Genomic DNA, 24,788 nt, shown 5'->3' on the forward strand with positions numbered 1-24,788 from the left:
ACAAATCTTAGAACATTTAATATAACATGTATCAATAAATAAAAAAAGACCATATATGTGTGACATCATCATTATACACATATAAAATATATATACCATACATAAGATTTTTATATTTCATAAAGAATAACTTGATCTTTCTTATACTCATTTGTATAAAATATAATTAAGAGGATTTTTGAAATATGCAAAATTAACAGACATTTATGTGATATTTCGGAAGATTTATTCTGAATAAATTTGATGTTATCCTTAATACATCTTGGCGCCTATAATATCAATTATTCTAACTATTTACAAAGTCTTCTCGTAGGTTGCGCGAGTGTATATTGACAGTGTTTGTACGTGTTTTGCGTGTAGGAGTGTGTGTAGTGTTACATTTAATCTGTATACATTTAGTAATACTGCAATCAATAGTTGAAAACGTTTCTGCTGCATCGAAACAATAGGCATCTGAATATCCGCAAGCTCCATCCCTTGTTGTCATTACTTGCGTGGTTTACAGATCGTTAACGGTTTCGTAACAGTGTAAAGATTCTGATTTTTAAGTATTCGTCTCCTCTGAAAAATCTCTAGCCTAGTTAAATTAACTATCTCTTCTTAGTGAACGTAGCGCCTCGGCGTGCCTTCTCGACGAAGTCACGTCCAGATCGATTATTTCGCTATGATATAATATAGTGAGAGGGAAAGGTCCGAAACGTACGAACCGAAAGAGCGGCCAGGAATTTCGAGAAGCGGTGCCGGACGATCGGAAGACGTCTGTCAACGCTTCTTGACTTTTCGGAAAGTCTGCATATCGTTGTGTACCCCTAAACAAGACGCGCGCGTTCCCATCTGAAAGTTTGCAACACCTGCATAAAACATAGGATCTGCGAAGTTTCCCGCGATGGAAACAACGCGCGTAATCCGTTCTCCCTATCTCGTATGCAAAGGAAAAGAAAAGACTTTTTAACATGCGAGATCGGCAAGATCGGACCTGTAGCACGTAATCTCTCCCTTTCCGAGAAAGAAGCACAACGTCGATACGTAATATATTTACACATGCACGGAAATATATTTGTCCCTATGTCGAAAAATATATATTTATATGTATGCTTCGCGCGATATATATATATATATATATATATAAATCAAAATTTCCACGACACACATGCTTCGTTCACGGTTAGACAGATTACGTTACAAAATCGAGATGCGATTCGTCTGAAGCGAAACTTCAAACTAAAGCCTAACTCTCCCTCTCGCGATTGGTTATCACTAGAAAAAAGAAGAAAGTAGAGTTTAGTCGGGACACGACGATGATTGTTCACCTGCTCTTCGTTTCTCATCCGCCCGCACCGTACGCAGCCCGCCAAAAGCGGTCATTTTGACAAAGCCGCTGGGCAGCGAGGACAATGCCGATCCGTAAAGGAACGAATCACCATTTTTTCGAACATCGCACGAAGCAATACGTGCCAATCACCGACTGCCCCAACTATCCTCCAAATACCCTGTTTATGTCTGTACCAGTGCGAGAGAGAGAGAGAGAGAGAGAGAGAGAAAGAGAGATAAAGATAAGAAGATAACAGTAAAGTTTTCCATTACAACGGAATCGCGAACGAGCCGTGTCGAGAATCAACGAGAATTAAACCTAAACGCGATTTTTATCCTATGAACATGTATGTACAGAGTTTCTTTCCCTAATTACTTATATTCACATTTTATAAATATTTTATATACGTATAATATTTATATATATAAATATTTGCATGTTTAGTAATATACAACTTTATACACGATCGGACTGCGGCTCGCTCGCAATATCACGCAAGGATCAAATCGCGTCTCGATTCTATCCTTTTCTTCTCTCTTTTATCAACGCGGTAGTACGTATTCGCAATAAACGTATATACCTAAAAACAGCTAAGTCTAACGGCAATAGTTGACGTAATATAGAATATATATAATATATATATATGTACGCAGTAACGTAGCAACAACGCAGTGGTGACGGTAATAGTAGTTAATAGTAGTAATAGCACTATACTAATAATATATCGCAAATATATAATCGCAGAACGGTGTAGCGAGATATAGTTAACTAGTCTGTAATCTCTATGTCTATGAACATCGCGGTCCTCACGCACGATATTTAAAACGAGAATAAAGGGAAAACGAGAATAAATAATTCGAGGCAAGTAACGGTAGGAATAAATTAACGAAGCGCGAGGCCTTGTGTTCTAATTAAATATCTAATTTATATATGTATATGCGAGGAAAATGAATACTCGTAATACTCGTACGCGTCGCCAGCTGCAACAATTCGCAACACAGCGGACGATAATTTTTCGCTTGAACTCTACAAATCATGTACTGTAAATAATCACACTAATGACAACGACATAACCACCAATTGATGATACGCTCTAAATGAAATGGATTTTACTATAGCGTCTCTTAAAGCTATCAAACGAGTTTATTTTACTGTCTAGAGTCCTTTCTCAGGCGTGTAAAAGTCTTCAGTGGGAGGCAAAGTGAAGTTGTTCTCTATGCCCCTTTTCTTCGTCGCTTCCTCTTCGTACGAACGTTCTCAAAGGAGAATACCGAGCTCTCCCTTTCGTCGATATTCCCCACTGAATCACATATCGCATGCTCGAGTCCGCGAGAGCCAGACGACGAGAAGTGTTTAATTAAGCGAACGAAAAACATCGTGACAGAATAACGATACTTCTCATTTTTCTTCTACTTACGTATCTACTATATTACAAAGTGTTTTTACGTGGCTTGCTCTTCGTAGAAACGCCTCATGATATTTACAGAAAATATTTACGAGAAAGGGAAACGAGAGTACGAACGTGAGGGAATGGGATGACGATGAAACGTTACGAAGAATACTGTCTGTACATCGCGAAGAGAGCAAAGATCGTCCGGAATGTCGCGAGATTCCGGAAATCCTTTACAAGCGACGTAAAAAACTGTTTCGTTAAAGCTGCACAGTGAATCGTTATTCTTCATCATCTTTTTCGTTTTCCTTTTCTCTTTTTGGCTAATTACGGCTAAATTGACGTCTAAACTCGCGCGGCGACGTACGACACGCCTGCGGCCACGCGCAGCTTTTAATTTCATCTAAATATATATCGCGCTTTTGTCGCGTATGTTGAATTTCACTATGAGATTTAAGAATAAAGAACTATAATAGTGCCGTGCGAAACGTGTTTTGCATGATCAAGGCGCCTCTGGGCGGGAAAATTTTTTCTGGATCCGGTCTCTCCCTTTTTTTTTTCTTTCTTCGAAAATCAATTCGCGTGAAAATTTGTCGTGCGTGGGATCCGAATTATGCATATCGCCAAGAATTGTAAACATCGAAATCTACGAGTGCGTAAACTTTATTTTCTTTTGCCCCGGGCGACCCCGATCTCACGCGAGTTACGTCACATGGCTATAGACGCTGCGGATATGCAGCTGAAATCTTGGCTAAAAATTTCTCTAATCGCTAATATTTTCATTATTTTGCGCACGTATCGCGCAATTCTCGCGAATGATGTGATTCTCTAAAGGATCGTCAATAAATAGTTGAACGTAAACGATAATAAACCGACGCGACAATGCTTATCGATAACGGAAATTGCGATTTCGGAATTTTTTTGCCTAATGAATTTTTGCCTAATCTGTACAAAGCGCGCAAGTGCGTGATAACTCTATTAGTCTACTTTTTACAATAGGCTAATACGCGAACAATCGATTCGCCAGCGCTTCTCGTCGGGAACAAATCGACCTTAGCGATCGCTACTCGCGGACTTTATTATTTTATATGTTCTGTCTTTTAGATCTCTCTTAAGTGTCCTTTTTCTATTTTAAGCGGTGGTCATCTTTTGCAGGCCGTAACAGTGGACACGAGTCTCCTCGATTGCTCTGCACCACTCTAATGCAAATCCTTCGGGATCTTCGAGATAGTACGTTCTGTTTGGCTATAAACAAAAAGAAAAGTTTAGACATATTCAGTGTGCATTCCTGCAAATTTTCTTCACACGTTTAGTATAAATACAAATTAAAAACAATTTGAGACATTGAAAAATGAGACAACTTAAATTTCCATCTTTTATCAAAGAAATATAAAGGCACTGAATGTGTAATAATTTAATTTTTATTTAACAATATTCTAAAAGTGCTTACCGTGTGGACGAAGAAAATCTTGAAATTCTTTGGCTCGATCTTCATTTCGGGACTCCAGGGTATCTCACCCTTGAGTACCATGTTGTAAGGATCAACGTAATATAGGTGTGGTCCGGTAGTGAGGAGAAGCATTCTCCGTCTGGCGAACAGGCCTTTCCTCTTATTGACAAAGCCTTGCTTCAATATCAGATTGTCATCGACGAAAGGATGCCACTGATTCGTGGCGCGTTGCTTCTCTAGTCGCATTCTGATCTGTTCCGGCGTCAGATTGGCAATATTGGTGCTGCTCTCTGGTCTGTTGATATATCTCCTCAGTGGTTTCTCTACGATGATTTCGCTGAAGAATGCGTTCTCTGCGCCAGTGGTCTCATTGTCATCGTTGATCTCATCAGTGTTCGTCCAGAGGAGCCTAGTGAGCTGCTTATGGTCTAAACCAGGCTCAAGATTATCAGGCACCTTATATTGCGACCTCAACTCCTCACGCTCCGAAGTGCCGGGTAGATACGGATAAATCGGCGGTGGGGTTTGCTCGTGAAGGGTCTCAAAGTCGACGCCCTCGAAGAAGGGATGCGCCCGGATGCTGGGATAACCGGCACCGTGCTCGTCCAAAGCGCCCAGTCGTTGCGTCGGCTCCAAAACCAAAAGTTGATTAACGAACGACCGTGCTAGCGGACAGAAACCGTCCGGTATATCATAATCGAGTTTCAGGATTTTCTGGAACATCTGGTACTCGCTTTTCGAGCGGAAGGGCGGCAGGCCGGCGACCATCTGGTAAACGAGACAGCCCAGAGCCCAAAGATCGGACGCTCTGCTCACCCTGTTGTTGGTCAGTAGTTCTGGTGACACGTACTGAGCGGTACCAACGAAGGAGCCGCTGCGTTCTCTAAAACGCTGCTGCTGTTGTTGTTGTTGTTGTTGAGGAGCGTCCGAGTCCAACGCAGGTGTCTCCGGGTCATCCTTGAGGATCTTGGCACAACCGAAATCGGTGATAAGGATGTGCATCTTCTCGTCCAACAGGATGTTCTCCGGCTTGAGATCTCGGTGAATGATACCGAGCCCGTGCAAATACTCAAGACCGCGTAGGATTTCGGCCGAGTAGAATTTAGTGCATTCGATGTCGAAGGAGCCCACCTTGTTGATGTGAGGCAGGAGCTCGCCATTCTTAGCGTACGACATGACAAAGTATAGTCTCTCCGCGTCCTGGAAGGTGCAGAACAGGCGCACGAATGAATGCTTGGCATCCGCGAGCATGTTCAACACCTCCTTCTCACGCTTCACATACTCGGTCTTCTTCTGCTTGATTATGTGACTCTTATCGCACACCTTGATCGCGTATTCCTTGTTGGTGTGGATATCCTTGGCAAGATAAACCTGTCGAATCAAAGAATCGCGCATTTTATATCTTCTCTCTACGTATATTTTTATTTAAAAAAATGTTTTATTTGTTTATAATGATTTTATAATCTTTTAAATTTATATAGAAGAGAGACTTACGGTGGAGAAGCTTCCTTCGCCGATCACCTTGCCGAAGATGAAATCCTTCGGGGTACGCTTGTGCGTCGGTGGGTTGGTGAGGGACGGGTTCGTGGTCGGTGGAACCCGAGGCGCCAGAGTGCTGGGAGACGCTACCACACCGTTGTTCACGTCGTTCGTCGGTGGAGACATTTTGGACACCGGCCCCTCCACCGTTATTGCCGGCTGTGGCGAAACGGTAAGCGCCTGGTTCGCCACACGCTGCAAACGAAAGATACACTCGTCAGGCACACTGTCCGTGATCGTCTGGCTGCTCTACTACTCTCTCACGCAACGATAACGAATTGCCAAATAGGATCTACAGCCTTGTCGCCTTGCAATTTTCTGCCGATAGCGTTACTTATAAATTTGATAAAAAATTGTCGAGTCAAAAGCCACGCGAAATCGAAAATAAAACGTTTTGCTCCGCGGCGAATTAATCTAAAATTGAGATAGATTTCGATTTTTTTCAATTTACTTAAAAGAAAAAAAAAAAAATAAGACACAACTGCGAAGACGCTGGAATCGCGACCGCCGTCTTTCCGCTAGCTAAAATGTTCGTTCGCGAGGCACTCATTATCCTTTCCGCTCCGGAAGACGCGAGAGACGCTCGCGCAGAGGAGGTGGCACGAACCTCCCGTGTCACTTAACCCCTCCGGCACTTAACTCCTCTCTCATCCGCCAACGGTCGTCCGGTACCAGGAAATCACGTATCGGAAGCGTGACGTCATCGCGACCGGCCGGCACGTGGTCGCGTCGTGCGGGTCAGAGGATGACGACTACGACACGGCGGCAGCGACGAAAGAGAGGGAAAGAAAGAGACGTCTCGTTCTCCCGCCACGCAGAAAAGTAAGAAACGCATTCACGCGGACACGAGCAGCCCACACGCGCTGGAAGATCAAGGCTGTACGCGGCCGAAGTCCAAAGTTTACAGGGTTAATCACGCATGCTTTCATAAGTCGCACGTGTATGCGATCGTTCCGCTATTTACATATGCCGCTTTGCGGAAGCACATCCTCTTTCGAAATGCATATATATATATATATATATATATATATATTCGATGATTAGAATATTGGTCCATATGTGCGTATATTATACATACATGTATATAGAGCAATAATTACTAGTTAGACAAGTCGTCGCTTGACATCTTTGAATACGAGACGGCCTTAATGATGAGAATTCGAAGGACCAGCGAGGCAGAGAGAGAGAGAGATACGATTTCGTATCCGTTAACAAGATTGCGATGCAAAATCGAAGGAACAGGAATGACGACACAGGCAAGAGGCGAGACAAGAACGTTTTCCCCGGGACGGATTTCCCTCGTTACAACAGAAGAGATTATTGTTGAGACTACCTCTCTATGAGATGCAGCACGTAATTGCGACCCGTTTGCGAGAGGAGAGACGCTGCTCCTTATAATACGCCAAACGACTGGGTGTACTCTCTCACGCGCACTCCGGCTCCTCCTCTATTCTCATGACAGAAAAAAGTCGCAAAGGGATCGGTACTGAAGCGTAAAAGGCATTATAGCGCGATACAGGTTGAGCAACAGATGTTCCACCTGGTACCTGCTCGGTAATCTCGCAGGGGGGGGGAGGGGAGTTGAAGACGATTAAATACTGCGTTTAGAGAGAGGTATGAAATTCAATGGCCGGAGGGTGAAGGGAGGTGAAGCCGAAAACCGGCCCGGCGAGAAAGTGTCGAGAGCTCGAGTATTTCCGCTTCGCAGAGGATCACGATCGCGGGTGTTTCCCGCGAGATAAATGTCCCTCTTTCGTGCGGCCCTAATCGTCCCTCGTTTCCGGCTCGAAAGACGATCGACCTCTCTTCTTTCCGCTATCATTATCATTACACTTCCGCCAAAAAAAAAAAATAAACGCTTTGTATATCGAAGGATCGCAACAGGTTTCCGGTCTTCCGTGATCGATAAGATGCGGATCCTTTCAAAAGTCTACATTCTATACAATGGTATCAAAGGATACGTAAATCTATTCTTTGTGCTTTGAAAGCAAGATAGGCGAGCCGCTTACAAGATGGATCTGATCTCACGATTTTTTGTTCAACAGTAACCAACTTAAACTTCGTCATTTAACTGTACAAGACTTTTATACTGGAACTTTTTCAATTCGAAAGTTATCGGCCACGCGACATATTAACTAAGGGAAAAATCCCATCAACTCGATTTCCATCGTTGCTTGCAAACATCTGTCGTACGATAAAGAACATCACAAATTCGTCCATGTATTCTCGATTGTATTCATGTCATTAATCTTTGTGGATATCTTATCGAGACCAAATAATGATTGAATAATTATGTCTACTCTACTGGAAATCATGGCGTGATGGATGACGTAAAGCCTGCGCCTGGCGACACGTTATGCGCAGCTCGTTGAATCCAGCTTTACGATTATTTGCGACAGATGTTCGCGCAAGGAGAAACACTCCCCGCGGAATCTTTTTAAAGCCCGGCCGATACGCAATAATAATAATCGCGAGGAGTGATATAACAAAACAGGACGCGTGATCGGATAATTAACTGCTCGCGAGCGGAATTAATCTCGATGTTGTTTTCGCAACTGTTTTCCCAAGCCGACTATCGCGAGCCGAGAATGATTTTGACATAAAGTCGCGAGCGGCTCCTCCTATTTTATACGCGGGCATTTTCTTGTCGCCCGTAGTAATTTCACGCGCGCCTCTCGGCCTGGAGTAAAGCCGCCGATAAAAATAAACCCCCTACCCCCGTAAAATCCCCACAAAAATCGTAAAACGAAGGTGGACGGATGAGCGTCCCGCGGAAAACGTTACGGGCGAGCGTTGTTTGCACAACGGCTGTGCAGCCAAATTAAGTTTTATCACTTCATCGAGCATTCGGCTTTTATGATTTCCCGGGCCGCCGTAATGAAGCGCTTCGCATTTGTTAGGGACGAAATGAGGACAACGATGACCAACGACAATGAATACGGTATTATTCCAACGTCGAATTTTTTCTTGTAGAGGGGATAGTATTTCTTTAATTTTCAGCGAGTACCCTTTAAAATGTAACGATAAAGTTCACGAATAAAAAAGAAATGAAGAAATAAAAGACTGAAAAACAAATATAAATAAATTGTGAAGGAAAATTTTTATGTGTCATCGTAAAAGATTTTATTTTGAAGATATTAAAAAAAAAAACAAATGATAATTTTTTAATATAAAATCCATAAATAACGTACAAAGATATGTGTGTTAAAATGTGATAACAAATATATAAATATGATAAATACGAACGGAAATACAAAAAGAAAAAAATACAAAAACGGAAATACAAAAAGAAAAAATGGAATTCTTACTGACCAAGTTCAAATAAACGCGATATCTCTTCGAGATATTAATTGATTCCCGTAGAGTCAATAATACAAGAAATAAGAGAGAAATGTCGAAGGCTGGATAAATCTCGCTGCGCGAGGAGAAATGTCGGATTAGCGACGCGGCGAGCGAAAGAAATCTAATAAAAATATCCGGTCGTGTCGTACAAGTTATAACTATGTGAGAAAGGAGGGGGGAGGGGAACCATATGGGGAAAATAAAATGAGCGGACGATAAAAGCGAGCCGGCGGCGAAAAGTCGCAGGTACGGTAAATAGCGGCGAAATAGGAGCGATAAATACGCAACGCCCCAATTTCGTGCGATCCGTCCCGTCTCCGACGTCCATCGATCACACTTTTATAGGGGGAAGAAGGAGAACGACGAGATCGACGGGAAAGGGGCATAGTATATACTCTGGGACACGCGGTGTATCACTTAATGAAGAGTTAAGGTGATAAGAGCAATCGACGTCACGGAAAATCCATTTGAAATTGGCCGAAAATTTTATGCTCGCCTAAACGCCTCCTTTAAGATCGTCCCGAAATTTAAAGAGCGACTTCTACCAAGATCACCATCCAAGATCATTCTGATCTTTTTCTTCTAACTTAAAAAGAGAGAGAGACGAGCATCGAGGTAGAGGAATCGCCAGCTGATTCAGATCGGTTATCGAGCCGGGAGGTACCGGCGGTCGTCTTCACAGAGGGCGAAAACGCATCATTGCTCCATAGCGGTGGGTCCTTTCCTTTCCTCTCTTTATCTACCTTTTCTTGTTCTTCTTCCCAGGCCGGTTACGAGGCGGGCCCCACGGCGTCAACCATCCGTGTCAGGCCGTCGACCTCGTCGACGAACGTTCGCCCGAGAATCACCGGTCCTACTCGGCTCTCTCTCTCTCTCTCTCTCTCTCTCTCTCTCTCTCTCTCTCTCTCTCTCTCTCTCTCTCTCTCTCTCTCTCTCTCTCTCCCCCCCTTCCTCCCTCCCTCCCTCCCTCTTCCTATCTTTTTCTCTCGCAATTTCTCGACTCGCCTTACCCTGGTAGTTTATTTATTTGCTTATCTATTCCTCATTGTCCCTCTGCCCCCACATGCCAATAACGACGTTGGGGGTATAAGCTAACCATCGACACGCCAGATACCGGACGATTCGTAAACGCGATCGGACACCTCGCCTCGATCCTCGGACGAGGTGGGGACGCAGAAATAATCGATACGCGGACGACAGTCCGCCGTGGAATGACCTGGGAAAGATTTGCTTAGATCGCAGATAGCGCGCGGGAAAGAAGGGAGAATGGGTCTTGCTGAAGTATTTGAAAAGCAATCGGCGGTATTTGAATTTCGGTCGTGAGCAAAGGTCCCCGTGAGGACGTGACCGGCAGTCTACACAGTCCCACAAAATTGTTAGCTGCTATTTATAGAATTTTCGCCGAGAGATCGTCGGTGAAGGATTTAGACTCTGAGACTTTGAGCGAAATAACATTGAGACGCTATAATTGAAGAACCTAAGTCTTTTAATCACGAAAATATACAAATGTCTATTATAATCGAAAGGAAGAAATTTCGCATTGGTAGTAATTTTGAAAAGGTGAGTAAAACCTCGAAATCGATAGGTCCCAATAATTGGATTTTTTTCGTAGATGTGAAACCAGCACATGACGAAAATAATGTCACACTTGAAAATAGCACCTTCGAGTCACATGGCACTACCACCATCGCGCTTACTATTATTCTACTATCATCCGCCTCGTGAGATCTCGTGATGAAAAAGTTAAGGACTATTCTCGGAGCGCGTCGATACGCGAATCTATTTCCGGCGACGAGAGTATAAAAGGCGCGCGCGAGAAAGGAGCAGCAGGAGAAAAGAAGAGCAAAAGAAAGAGGAGAGATGGTGGGATCCTGTGGCACAAGATCGACCGCTTTCCGGTACCCCTCGTACGTCGCGTTCGCGCTCGCGCGAGTACGCGCGCGTATCCGCTCGTTCTTCGACGCGTATCCGCTACGCGTCCTTAGAGGGGCCTCATCGACCTATTAGAAGTTGGCCCCTCCCCCCACTTTTAGAAATAACTTATTTTGAGAGTTGTGCTGAATTGTGCTAGGTTGTGTGCTACATTGTGCTCGAATTTTAAAACCGTGAAAAATGTCATAAAAAATGAAGAAAAAAAAAAAGAAAAAAAAACGACATTCTAGGCTAGCCCCCCACTTTGCGATTTTTTTAATTTTCTCGATTTTCATTTTTTATGACATTTTTTTCACATTACGGTTTTCAGCACAAATCTAGCACAATTCAGCACAAAATAAGTTATTTCTAAAAGTGGGGGGGCTAACTTCTAATAGGTGCCTCATCGCAGGACGGAATAAACTATCCGCGCATATCTGCTCCTCCCTCCGCATCTCTCTCGCTCTCACGCTTTCCTTCTCTCTCGCTCGCTGAATCACCCTGTACACACCATCACTACCAGCAGCATTCCAACGGACATTCTAATTTTAGCCCCGCGCGTGTCTTCTCTCTCTCTCTTCCTCTCGCGCGCATTCTCCCATCTCTTCTCTTCCCTCTCTCGCTCTTTCTCCTCCATCTTATGGCGTTCCGCGTTCTCTCCCGGTACGCGGCTCTTACCCCCTTCTCTCCTTTCCCTTTCCCTTTCCCTTCGTGAGGCGCGCGGACGGAGGACGAAGAGAGGCGAAGGAGAGTGCGACGCTCTCTATATATCCCCATCCCCCGCCGCCTCCGTCGCCGCCGCCGCCGCCGCCGTCGCCGCCGTCACTTGCCTCCTTCTCTTCTCTAACGCGCTTCTCGGTCTCTCTTTCTCTCTCTCTTTCTTTCTCGCACGCGCGCCACTACTCTCGTTTTTGCCGCTCTCGCAGGTAAGGGACTACGCCTATTGGCGCAGGCGGCCAGCACTTTTGCCCGTGAATGAAATGTTTTGCATTCGCAGACGCTGAGAAACATGTCGCGAGCGAGCGAGCGCGGTTAAATTGGATCACGCGCCGTCGATGCCGACGAATAAAAGCGTTTGTTCGACGAAGAGAGAACGAGAACGAATTGAATTGAATAGAATAGGGTTTGTTCGCGACGTAACGTGTTGTAGTACGGTTGTAGTGAGCTTTGTCGAAGGTAGACTTAAAACTAAACATACTGACAGAGTAAAAATGAATTGTAATATGAGAGAACATTGAAGAATTGGGAATTGTTTTTTTCGTTCCGCAAGATTTTAATTAAAACCCGTCGATTACAAGTGAGAAAGCGAAAGAAAATATATGTTAGACGAGAATATTTTTCAAGTGTTAAACGGAAGTACGAAGTACATGACAGCAGACGAGTGGTGATATAATAGATAATAGAGTGAGAGAGCTGTTAAGTAAAAATTAGCGATAAGTACAAAGTACAAATCAGCAATATCACGTTCATGAAAGGAATGCGATAACGCCGCGACATTTGTATTAAGTGTTTGTATCGATCTTAGCCTCTTTTTGCATTTATCTCAGGGAAGATTGTCCCTCTCAGAAACATTTATAAAGTGGATTAAAAGCGCTTTGCTACATATCTCGAGATCGAAACTATTTCACATTTTGATTCTCATCGATTTCTCTCTCTTTTTCGTTAAGCGTCTACGTTGTTAAAGTGAAAAAAGAAACGTACCTCTGTAAAGCGTGAGACTAAATATTGCTAAGGGTAGGCGAGTTGCAAAGTCTCTCGAATTCTATGGAGTTTCATGGAAAAGCTGAATGTATATTCAGATAAGAATTCAGGGAAAATTCTCGACAGGGCAACAGTCGACCTTAAATGCATTTCGACTTTGTTGCGAGCCGCCTCGTGAGCAGACAACAGTATTTTGTCTGAGGACGGTCTTTTCTGTCAGATCGAGAAATGTGCACGCCACGCTGTAGATGGCAAATACATTCCGATCGTAGGGGGCGGAAAATCAAGAGGCGCCGGCAATAACGTTTCTAATGCACGTGTGTACCGTTATTGCCGTAAAAGCGTGCATCATACATAGCGCTAAAATTGGATATTTACGTATTAACGGAACTGCGACATGCGACGCCATGAGATAACCAAGCATAATAAAATTAAATTAAGGGTACTGGTTAATTTCTAGTTAGTCGAGACACGTTAAGATTTCTATCCTTACCGTAAGAGAAGGGACAATTAGAGAGATATTGTCAGGAATAAATGTACCGACGTGTACCGACAACGTTGTCGGAAGCTGGTGGTGCTCGGTAATGTCGTGCGGTTCCGTTAGCTACGCTAATACTCTAAACTGTTTTTCAGTTCGCATGCAATTTCCGAGGTCGGTGGTGCGGGAGTTTTCCCCGCGTTCCTTGCATCTCCCGGCCGGAACAAAGTTCCGAGAATTATGCGCCACACGCGCGCGGAGCCTGGATGGTTTAATCCGAGAGGCCACACGCGTAGATCATAATTTCGCCCGCGTTAGTATTCGCGTTACGATACATTAGCGGGAACATTATCTGTTTGCGTCCTCGAAGTGTTGGAGGAATTGCATAATACAATACCGAAAAAACGAGAGTGTCGAACCGCAGGAGCGTACGTCTCCGTCGATCTGACATTCGTAGGAGAAGTTGTTCGTCTCGATCGCGCTTTCTCTCTCTCTCTCTCTCTCTCTCTCTCTCTCTCTGTCTCTGCCTCTATTTCCTATTTCTCTTCCCTTTTTATTCGCGCCGCGATCGTCGCCGGAGATAACGCCGTTTCGGGACGAAGATCGAGGTCCCGATGTTGCTGCGCGTCGAGACCTTTAAAGTGTTTGCTTTCACATGTTATATCGTATAAACAACCAGTCGCGGACCAAACATGTTTTTCGATCGGGGGACATCATCTACGGACGCGCTTATACAGTGACATTCTCTCCTCGTACGCGGGCGTGACGGAATCTCGCTCGATCATCCACGGTTCACATGTCACGATCGCCAGGGCGACCTTACGATCTCCGTCAGTTTCCATAATCGCTTGCCTTCTTTTTCCTCTACTTATCTTTTTAAATTTTATTTTTGGCCACGAAGGAGAGAGAGAGAGAGAGAGAGAGAAAGAGAGAGAGATATGTCACACGCGCGTCAAGTGATATACTTGGCCGCGACATCCTGTTATCAAATACTGAAACGCACCAAAAACAAGGTCGGATTTGAGTAAGTTGGAAGTCTCGATCGGTTATCGACAACTAATAATTCGAGCAATCGGATAAATTTTCCTTTTTCATTTTTTTCCTCCTTGATTTCTTAGACATCCGACGTCCTGTCAGTTCGTGAATTATTCGCGCCGCGCGCCTCACTCATCTATCGTATGCGTTCCTCGCTATTTGCTATAATACCGTGTTATGTCCGGCTTACGTCACACGTTGTTTACGAGCGCTGCATCGGCTGCAGATCTAATCGACAGACTTCTAAGTAATTTTACGGAATAATATAAATAACCCAGCGATAACGAACGAGACGAGATACCCACGATATCCGGCGAATTCGTTTAAAATTAACTGCCAGTAGAACGCGACCGTAAACAACCTTCGAGCCGAACCGAGATTACGCGCTTACAATTTTCGAGCCGTCGCCGTCGCCGTCGCCGTCACCGATGACGATGACGATGACGATGACGATGGTGACGGCGGGCGAATTTATTTACATTCGAGCGAGATTCCGTGTAAATTATTCATGCCACGAGACGGTATAATAACCCTCTCTCTCTCTCTCTCTCTCTCTCTCTCCTTTTTCTTCACACTTCGTCTCCCGGTTATTTATTTCATGGAGCCGCCCGTTCCTGTTTGTCCCGAAATGGACAAGTTTCGCTCTTTCTCGGATCTCGCATCCTTGACGCGGGCGCGCTGCCATAATCCGTCGCGTACACACCGAGGACGGTCTACATATTTATTTATCGATCGATTCACATATAATACGGGTGTGTCCTTCAATTGTGTCGCGATAATTGACTGAATCGTTCGCTAACATTACGAAACGTTATAGACGAGGTTGCTTCAGCCACGCGCGATAATGCTACTCCGTGGCGCCGCAAGTTTTTGCCTTCCGATCGCACGTAAGGTAACCCACCCGCGCGAGTTTTCCCGCCAATCTCGCCCGAGATCAAAGAGTCGCGAACGTCGAAACCTTCGTCCCGTCAACGGCTCGACAAACAGCTTCGTCATCCTCGTCATCTTCTGCCAACTTATTACCCCCGGCGCTATATCGAGTCAAGTCGGAGAGGCGTCTCTCGTCCCTCGATAAATCTCTACTCGCGTTATAAGCCGGATCCAGACGAACCGACTCGCCAAGTATACCCGACCACACATCCACATCGTTCACCGCACACATCCGCCGAAGATATACACTCGATTTCGCACTACAGCTCGCCTCGCGCTACCCGCGAGCGACTTGGCGACTACACCCTCCACAGCGCACGGCGGGATACGCGCGCGAAAATCCATTGCGCGACGTCAAATCGAAAGTCCACCCGTCCGCGAAAGAGAAGAGAGCGAGAAGGGAAAAAAATCGAAAAAGATCAATTCCCTCTTGAAAGGAAGGAGGTGGATCTCTTACCTTGAAAAATTTCTTAAGCCTCCGGTAGCCGCGAAGTAATCGCGACACGTACTGCTTGTTGGAATCCAGTTTGATTGATTGAAGCCACAGTTGCGGGAACAAAGATGAAGGACCGAAACCGAAATGACGGGGGTAGTTGTAGAGCGGAGTGGAAGAACTTTTTTTTCGCTTTTTTTGTTTCTATTTTGGTCGCGGGGAAATAGATGCGATGTAGACGGATGTGTGAAATGTGTAATACTCGAAAAGCGGATCTGTGTCGCGGCAAGAGCTGCTGTTGTTGTTGCTGCTGTTGTACGATCTGACTATTGTTGATGGTCACGTCGTCGCGGTCGCCGATCACCGACTGCGTATTCCCGACGACAGTGTTGTTTCTCGCGGGTCAGCTCGAATAGTACATATATATTGCCGTACGTATATACATATATATATGAAATATATATATATATATATATATATGCATGCGCGGGAACCGAAGAACGAAAAACACGTTCGTGGCCGTTGAGAGCCGTTCGCTTACTGAATCCGACGGTTGGCGTGTCCGGGCTGCTAACCCGCGCTTTCTCCCCACCACAGATTCGCCCGAGTTGGCGGCAAGCTTCCCCGCCACCCCACTCCGAGCACCGACGATATTTCCACCACCAACGCGAGGGTCCGCATCCGGGAGCGATGGTGGGGCTACGTGAGGGGTTACGCTCCCCGTTCTCCTCCACCGGTCCATCACCTCCGCCGTCGCAACGCGGCTTGGCGCGGCGTCGCGTCGCGCCACGCCGGTAATCTCGCCGCGGATCGTAAAGCACGCTTGGCCCTGCGGTCAAGTGCGAAAATTGCAACGAAAGCACCGGGACGCGAAGACACCTTCTCTCTCGGGTCGCTTCCTCGCGTCGTTATCCCGCATTCCGCGCCGACGGGCCGACCGAGATGCGTCGCGCGCCGAGTTTCGCGAAAATGTTCAAATTTATACGAGTCTCGCGTTAAACGCGAGATTAATGACCTCGACGAGTGCAGCTGCCGGTGCGGTTGACGAAGCGCGCAACCAGAAACGCATCCCCCCGTACCGAATTCCAAAAGCCGCGCGACGACGAGCCCTATCGCTCGACACGTAGGGCGGCGTAAAAGCGAAGCTCTCGCGCGCGCGGCATGTCCGCCCCGATACCCTCGGCATTATCGATGGTAAACAGCGTCGACTGTTTGTCACCGTCGCCGTTTCGCTCGCGACGACTTTACGTTGCGATTTCGAACGAGCAAGCGGAGGGGAAGCGTGTGCGCGCCGCCGTGCGATAGTAGATAGGGGGTAGGGGTCCGCCGACGGTTTCGCGCCCGGCGCGACGGACGACGGGGGGAAACCAGGGAAACCCCACGCACGGCGCATGCATCGGTCGCGCACGGTTGGTGGGGTTCCTCAACCGACGGCGCCAGGATCAAGCGCCCTCTCCTCCTCGCGCGCCTCCACTCCTTCCCTCTGCCCCCGTCCCGTGTTCCCTTTCCTGCGTCCGGCAGCGCGCGGCGGCCAGCCAGCTCCTCGTCGCGTCGATGCACTCTCTCGCCTTGGAAGGGAGTGCACTGATCACACGACGGTGCCCTCTCTCTTTGCTCTCTCCCTCTAACCCTGCCCCCTCCTCTTCTCTATCTCTCTCGTTCCCTCTTTATCCCTCCGACTCGATGTGTTTGTTTGTTTATAGTCGCGTTCTGGGAAATACCCGATACGCGAGTAACGGAGTCTCATACACACGCCGCGCCGCGTCGCGCCGCGCCGTGCCGTGCCGTGCCGTGCCGTGCCGTACCGTGCCGCGCTACGCCGCGCTGCGCCGCGCTAGGCTGCCGCGAGCGGCCGCTTGCATTCCCATTCTGAAGTTGCATCCGGTCGGTTCTCGGATTCCTCCGAGACTTCGAAAAGCGGCCGGTTGGTGGTACGCGACTCCGATTCAGAGAGAGACTCGAGTCAGAACGGACGCTTCCCGCTCTTTTTTCTTCCTCGCTATCTGCGAGCACACCAAAGCCCTTTCAACTTTTCCTACAGTGACGGAAAAACTTTTGAATAAAAAGTTCTGGAAAAAATTCTTAGACAATGTGTATTTTTCACAATAATGATCTCAATGGACCAGAACAGGTATTCTTAAACTTTCTAAGAATGGACATAAAAATAACAGGCAAATTTCGTTTGAAGTATCAGGTCTATTAACTTTAGACTTTAACATGGTCATATCCTGTATGTCGCCTAACACATTTCCAGCTCTCCTTATATCCCGACACCCCGTAGTCCAGTTACTCCGGATTCGCGCAAGCGCGTCCGCTTATAATTTATTAATATAGACGGAGCGATCGGGCGCGCGGTCGCGATCGTCGATCATCGTCGATGCGGCGGCCGCGCGCGTTCCCTTCCGTAAATCTTCCTGACGCGCCGATAGATAACCCTCTCTCACTGCGAGTCGTGCGGTCGACGAGCGCGCGGGCCAGAAGGCGTGTTACGGGATCGATACGTATGGGGAACGCCGCGCTGCGTCCGTTCTATCGACTGGCATTTCTGAAAAGTAGTCCACCTGTAATCTCAGGAATGCACTACGTCAGCGCGCGCGCACTGGCAATCCGTCGTGTGCGCGCATATGTGCGCGCGTACGTCTGTCTGCAGATCGCAAATATTGTACAATGATGTTGCGTAATGACGCGTAATGGCGACGCCGCGTGACCTGTCGGAGAATATGTAGCACGAAACCCAAATGACGCGCCGAAGACGACGATTAATTAGGAGTAACAACGTGAAAATTCGTGCATTTAATATATGTATATATATATATATATATATGTGTAAAATATATGTAAAATCGAAAAAATGTATCTTAATACATAAATATATACAGGATGTTTCAAAGTGGAGGTTAATTACTCAGATGATTGAGGACCCAAAAACAAGAAGAAAAGTTGATATAAACATAGATCCAGAAATGCGTTTTTTTCGAGTTATCGCCATTTTTATGAAATTTGAAATTTCAAATTGCTTCGCTTTCAAATTTTTTTGTCAAAATTAAAAAAAGAAATGGTCTTTATGAGTTTTATAACATAATTAAAGTTAAATAAAAATTACGAGCTGTAATTTAGTATTACATTACGGGATGCACCACGTGGAGATATAGCCCACGTAGCATCTCTTGACAGAGATCAAAATTTCATAGTTGCATTCTGAGTAGTGTTAAAACAGCCGCTGCAACTTTAATTTAATTTTAATTACGTTACAAAACTCATATTGACATATCTTCTTTCAATTTTGATAACAAATTCGAAAGCAAAGCATTTTAATTTTTAATGTTTAAAAATAGTGATAATTCGAAAACAACACATTTTTGAACTTACGTTCATATCAACTTTCTTTCTTGTTTTTGAGTTTCCATTTATCTCTCGAGTGATTGACCTCGAATACAGAGATTATATCGAATACAGACATTATACATATACTGATATAACTGAAGCTTTCAGCTCTGTTTAAAATACTATTTTAAAATTTTATTTCGAAAACAAAACATAAAATCGTCATATTCTCGTGCTCCTAAACAAATATGTACATACAAAGGAGATTTTAGATAATGTCAAACAAAACACTTGAACTATACAGCCGATCCATCGGTTTTCTGTGGTCGGAAATACCAGCTCACTGTTTTCCACTTTTTATCTAGTTTTTAGACCTACGTGGAAGGCCACCGGCAGGGGGAAACATCAGCGCAATGCGATATATCGAGCCGGACATTTCCACGACGAGAAAGACAGAGAGTAGGAGAAAAAAAAGGAAAAAGGTCTTCGGGATGCTGCGGCGTGCATAACAACGATATATAAACGGTCGGCAATTATTCACCGAACGGTATGATAATGCCTGTGATTCGCGCGGAAGAGTCAACAACAATGCGGCGAGTCCTCTCTTGGACTTTGTCGCCCGTGAGGCGCGCGTGTTGTTGCGTAAAGAGATATCGACGTGCGAATGCCACGCTGGGACAATACTATTATTAAATGGACCGGTCAGCGAATGTTGAATATTAATCAACAGTCGCGAAAAATACAATGTTGTCGAGAGATTGTCGGCGCGGATTAATCGGCAACGAGTCTGGCGCGATTTCCTTTACTATATGTATAGTATACGCCTATCTCAGATCCAAAGGGTCCGGAACTAGGGGTTTTCTAACCATTGACTATGCAAAATATGCACGACATGTGATCCGTTGTAAAACTTAAGGACGACCGAAGGAGGATCGAAAAGAAAGGAAACACAAAAGAAAAATCACTCTTGGGTATTCCATTCTTTTCTTTTCATTTCCGTTCGAAATTTGTCTTAAAAAATTTGTCCTGTGTCAAGGTTAGGCTGCAAATCGAAAGTCTTCTAAAAATAATTTTACTGTTTTTATTATAGAGTAAAGGCAAGCCAAGGAAATCAATGCTGACAAGGTCCGTCAGCATAATATCAAGATGTTTTGAAAACATAAATACGATGAAATATGCTTCGCAAATAACTCTATCATGATCTCTCCCTCCCCTCTCCCTCCCCCCTCACTCTCTCTCTCTCTCTCTCTCTCTCTCTCTCGTCGTATCATAAAAAGATTTCATGTTTGGGAAAATATTATTGATGATGTAATAATATTTTCCTCCGCCTCGCCGCTGAATTCAAAATATTTTTACATCGGGGGAGAAATTCCCATGTGCGTGGCGTCAACAACTTAATACACTTGACACTCTTCTGGGTGGTTTCCGCAGAAATTTGTCGCGCAGTCATCGAACTTCACGCTATCGTCATCGTCGTTGTGTACGTCGTAGTCGCGCGACAACAAAACCCGGACTGTTGTCGTAGCCCGTGATGAACGCGACCGACAGTTTCTCTCTCCGCGCAAATTAGCGCGCAAAAATATACATTTTTGCGAAATCGGCAACGACCGGCCGTTCTGGTATGTCAATGAACAGAAATCCTTGTTCCCCTTCGAACGATCCCCCGCGACCGCCGTCGCGTCCCATCCCTCCCGCGCCGTCCTTTCTCTTTCTCTCAATCTCGGCTCTCTCGACGAAGGCCGCTCGCTAACTTTCAAATACACGCTGCACGCGGTGAGAACAGTCGAATCATTGTTTGCATGATCACGTCATTGTCGTCGTCGTCGTTGTCGTTGTCAATCCCCACCTGGGATGATGATAACGCAGATTCCAAAATTCGATTGCGGAATATTTTCGCGTGAGATTGTCGCTCGGCAACAACAACAACAACAGACAGAGATTATTTTCCAGTCAAATATAGCAGTTCTGAATTGATTTTAAAAAATGATGCAACAACGCGTAATATTCCTCCTTATTATTTGTCCAGATTGATGCAAGATGTTGTGATAAGTGTGTGAACGTAAATATTCACGGAAAATATGTGAAACGCTAAATCGTATAACATTAATTTTTTAATTAGTAATATATTATTATTTTTTATTAGCAATCCATGATAGGCTCCAATTTGAAATTTGATTTTTAAATTTAAAAAAAGTATAATAATGAATACGATGAAAGAATCAGGAGAGATCATCGTGAAGAAACTTACGAGAAGATAAATATAGATCACGAAATTTTAGTCATAGAGTCGTATAGTCTTTCTTTGGCTTCAAGAAACGCACGGGTAATACAAGGAAATTGCAGATGAGAGCTTTTACTGGATGTGACACGTAATTAAAGATGTGCAGAATCGGGGTCGTGACTCTTTGAGATTCTTAAGGGCTATAGCACATAGAAAAAAACAATTAAACTTATTATTAAATAAGATATAAAAAAATGACCAATCACTGTAGTAATTATACGTCCTTTATTCTAAAATAATCCTTTACTTCAGATAGCTTTATATTTATTTTCTCAAAACTCAATTTGTCCTTTATTTTTTTTACAGGAAATTTTTTCCTAATTAAAGTTTCAATATTTAATGTCGTATACTAATGAGTGACTTTTTAAAATAAAATATGTAAAATATAAATATGTATAAATATAATTTGTCTTATATTAATTAGATTTTTAATTTTTTTAATTAAAATTTTTAATTAAAATTATTCGAATTTATTCTAAAATAAAATCAAAGATTTGTTCTAAGATTTGTTCTAAGATTTGTTCTAGTCAAATTAACGTAGTCAGTTTTAAACTATCAAAAAACTGCATAATATCTTATTTGGTATGCGCAAAAAAATTTCGTAATTCCGCGCAGATTTCTGACACAAATTTGGAAATATTTGAGAACAAAGCTCTAAAATTTTCAAATTTATCTTTTATTTCTCGATGAAAATATAAAAAATACCACTCATACTCGATTATTCTTCTTATGATCAAGGAAGAATCTACTTTGATTGGTCACTTCTCTTACTACTTACGTCTCATCGTGTTCCACGGTTCTAAACTCGGTGGCGCGACAGCATGTCTCACAATGCGGAAACGCATATTTAGCGCAGCCTGCATATGCGAAGCAACGCGCGTCTGCTAGCGGCTTACTCTCGAATCGCACGATACGCGCCGGTGCCAGAAAATCTACTGGAAAATCGGTCACGAGTGACTAATCCGACCGGAATTCACGTTCGCGCGCTCGCGCGATTGTTCCGCGGCTTGGAATCGTGGGAATCGAATCGTCAGATCGGAGCCGGCCGGGAACGATGAAGGCGGAAATGTATGGCGCATTAACGCGTCATAATTCGTTCGCGGCACGACGGACGAAACGATTGTTTCTCTGTCTCTCTTTCTCCTTCTCCTATCCGCTACAATTTCTCCGCAATGAATTCCAAGTAGACGCGCGAACGCGTCATGAAATAAAGTTTTTCGGGGCGAATCTAAGGAGATTCCGATATCCGTATTCGCATGTAGAACAAACAATTAAGGTAATTAAGAATGAATATTTGATTTACCGCGCTCAAAAGAAGCGTTGATATATACATTTTTTTTTCAAAATATCACGAGATGTGTTTCCGAGATGTGTGATATTTAAAAGAGATTTAATCCCCTAATTGCTTCGAGCAACGCACACGGCTGTGGAAGGTAACCGCGCGGCTCTTGGCGGAAGTCTAGTTGCATCGGTGATTTATTGATGATAATTGTACGGTAATTTAATTCAGATTTGTACGAATTCTCGGCGAAACCGCCGAGAATCGAGAGGTGGTCGAAAGGGACGCCCATAATTCTTTCAACCCTCACATTAAGCTGCTACGCGGATGTGCCGCGCTGCCGCGCTGCCGCGCGCCGTACTGCGTGAGCGCGTCGTTATTCATTTATCAAGACTGTTTATTACGAGCGGCGAACGACTACTGGTTTCGCGAAAGGAATAAAACGTACCGCGTACTTTCCTGACCGCAACACGTAACTCGAACGCACGGCGGTCGTACGTAGCGGTCGATCGCCCATAGGAGACATAGACCGCGGCAAGGTGCACCGTCATACGATTCCCCTTCCCTCCTCCCTCCTCCCTCCCTTTCTCCTGTATGTTATAATGATACGCGATAAAATTATCGTAACAATAACTACCTCGCCTTTGTTGGATCGTTGATCCGAAAGAGCCGCCGCACCGGCCACGTTCGAATAGCGCTAAACAAATGTCCAGCTAATTAATGGATGCGCGCAAGGGAACCTGCACACTGGGGCGTGAGGGGGAGAGGGAGGGGGTAGCCGGCACGCGGCGCAAATAAAGGAGTGTCTACAAACAGAGCGGGGCGCAATTGTCATAATAATTGAAATTACGCCGATTGCGATCCCAAAGCGTCAATATCCACTTCCGTTTTATCCTCTCTTCTCCGTCGAGTTTACAACCGCCATTAATTTTCGTGATAATTAAAGGCTAATCCTCCCTTTTTCTCTTGCTCTTTCTCTTTTCTCTTCTCTTTTTAATCTCTCCCCCCTCTTATGACAGAAATGGCTCTAAATTCTTCAAAACGCGTATCAGATAACAGTCGAGCTCTCGACTCTCCGTACACTCTCCGTAAACTCCACATGAAGCGCGAACTTGTAAAAATTCATATCAATTAATTTTTGAATAAAATGCATTTTTGTGAATTATGCAAGATAAATAATTTTGTCGGATTCCTCTTACCTGCGTACAGCAATGAGACTCGTCATCGATATTCCCGATACTATGTTGTTGTTATTGTCACTCGCTAAAATTTCACACGTCGAGTGACATCTACGATTGACATCGCCACGTGGCATATAAAATTCCGCAGTCCCAATCATCGGATTCCAGAGCGCCGATTGCCAGGTATCCAGCGTTTACATGACTAATTAATTGGGAATTCGCGGGAAATCGATCGCGATAGCGGATCGCGCGCTACAGGGTGCCTAAACGTTTTTCCCTCGGACTCGGGATTGGCGATTTATCGATCACACGTCGCACACCGAAGAAACAAAACCGGTCGCGGCTAATTACTGCGACGAGTACGGCACGCTCGTTGCGTGACCGCGTTAATTCGCGCATTAATCGCGGGAGATATGGGACGTTATGTGGCCGTAGATCCTAAACTCCTTTGGCTGACAGTGTCGAATTTGTGCACGAAAAGAACAATTTTGAGGATCTAAAAATTTTGTCAGATACAGATCTGAAAAATAATTTTATTGGACCGTACAATTAGATCGTTTAAACATAATGATAAAATATTTTTATATTTTAACAACCAAATTGAATATTCTACATAATTATTTTGATGATCCAAAATGGTACAAAATTATTTTTCAAATCTATATCAATAAAACTGTTCTTTCCATGTGCAAGTGCACCGATATAAATTAATATAAGAAAGGATCATTAGTACTACACTTCGATGGTCATGCACGTTGGCAATTTCGATAATTTTGATATATTTTTTTATCTGATAATTTTAAATAGTACATTTCTAGCAAATTTTAATTGTACTAATATCCAAAAATAAATGTGAGAGATACATTTCAATTTGAAGAGTGACGTAATGATACAATACGATAATTTTTCACATGCAATTGTCACACGTATGTCGATAGCGTATGTCGATAGCGCAGCGTTTGTGATCGGCGTGACTAAGGAGTGACAGACAACAAGAGGTGGGACAAATCAATCCGGCAAAGCCGGTTGTTTGTGATAAACAAGCGACTGCTTGCAGCGGTCTATCGATTATTTATGACGGGCGGACGAACTCTCACTTACAGCAGCGTAGTAAATTGCGTAGGCGGCGTGAATCATTCTCGTGGGCAGGCGACGATCTTCGAACTTCATTCACCAGTCTAATGCTCAACGGCGTTGATTAC

The 24,788-nt window shown here is 44.5% G+C and overlaps 1 protein-coding gene across 3 annotated transcripts in view; it reads right to left on the reverse strand.

Moving 5' to 3' along the window:
* Positions 1-203: 203 nt before the first annotated feature.
* Positions 204-24,788, reverse strand: part of Pdk1 (Phosphoinositide-dependent kinase 1) — a 302,785-nt gene continuing 278,200 nt past the window's right edge. Inside the window, exons 1-4 of one of the 3 annotated variants that reach the window (XM_011637106.3) lie at positions 24,688-24,788; positions 5,647-5,886; positions 4,153-5,523; positions 204-3,947 (exon numbers count right to left, since the gene is read on the reverse strand). In XM_011637106.3, the coding sequence (XP_011635408.2) occupies positions 3,834-3,947; positions 4,153-5,523; positions 5,647-5,886; positions 24,688-24,756 (1,794 nt within the window). In that variant the 5' untranslated portion in view covers positions 24,757-24,788 and the 3' untranslated portion in view covers positions 204-3,833. Of the gene's footprint in view, positions 3,948-4,152; positions 5,524-5,646; positions 5,887-15,545; positions 17,070-24,687 lie in introns of those variants that run through there. The other 2 variants (XM_011637107.3, XM_089070939.1) reach the window with 2 other exon arrangements.

Source organism: Pogonomyrmex barbatus, unplaced genomic scaffold (assembly GCF_055798465.1).
Source record: "Pogonomyrmex barbatus isolate J1 unplaced genomic scaffold, ASM5579846v1 scaffold11, whole genome shotgun sequence".
Lineage (NCBI taxonomy): Eukaryota > Metazoa > Arthropoda > Insecta > Hymenoptera > Formicidae > Pogonomyrmex > Pogonomyrmex barbatus.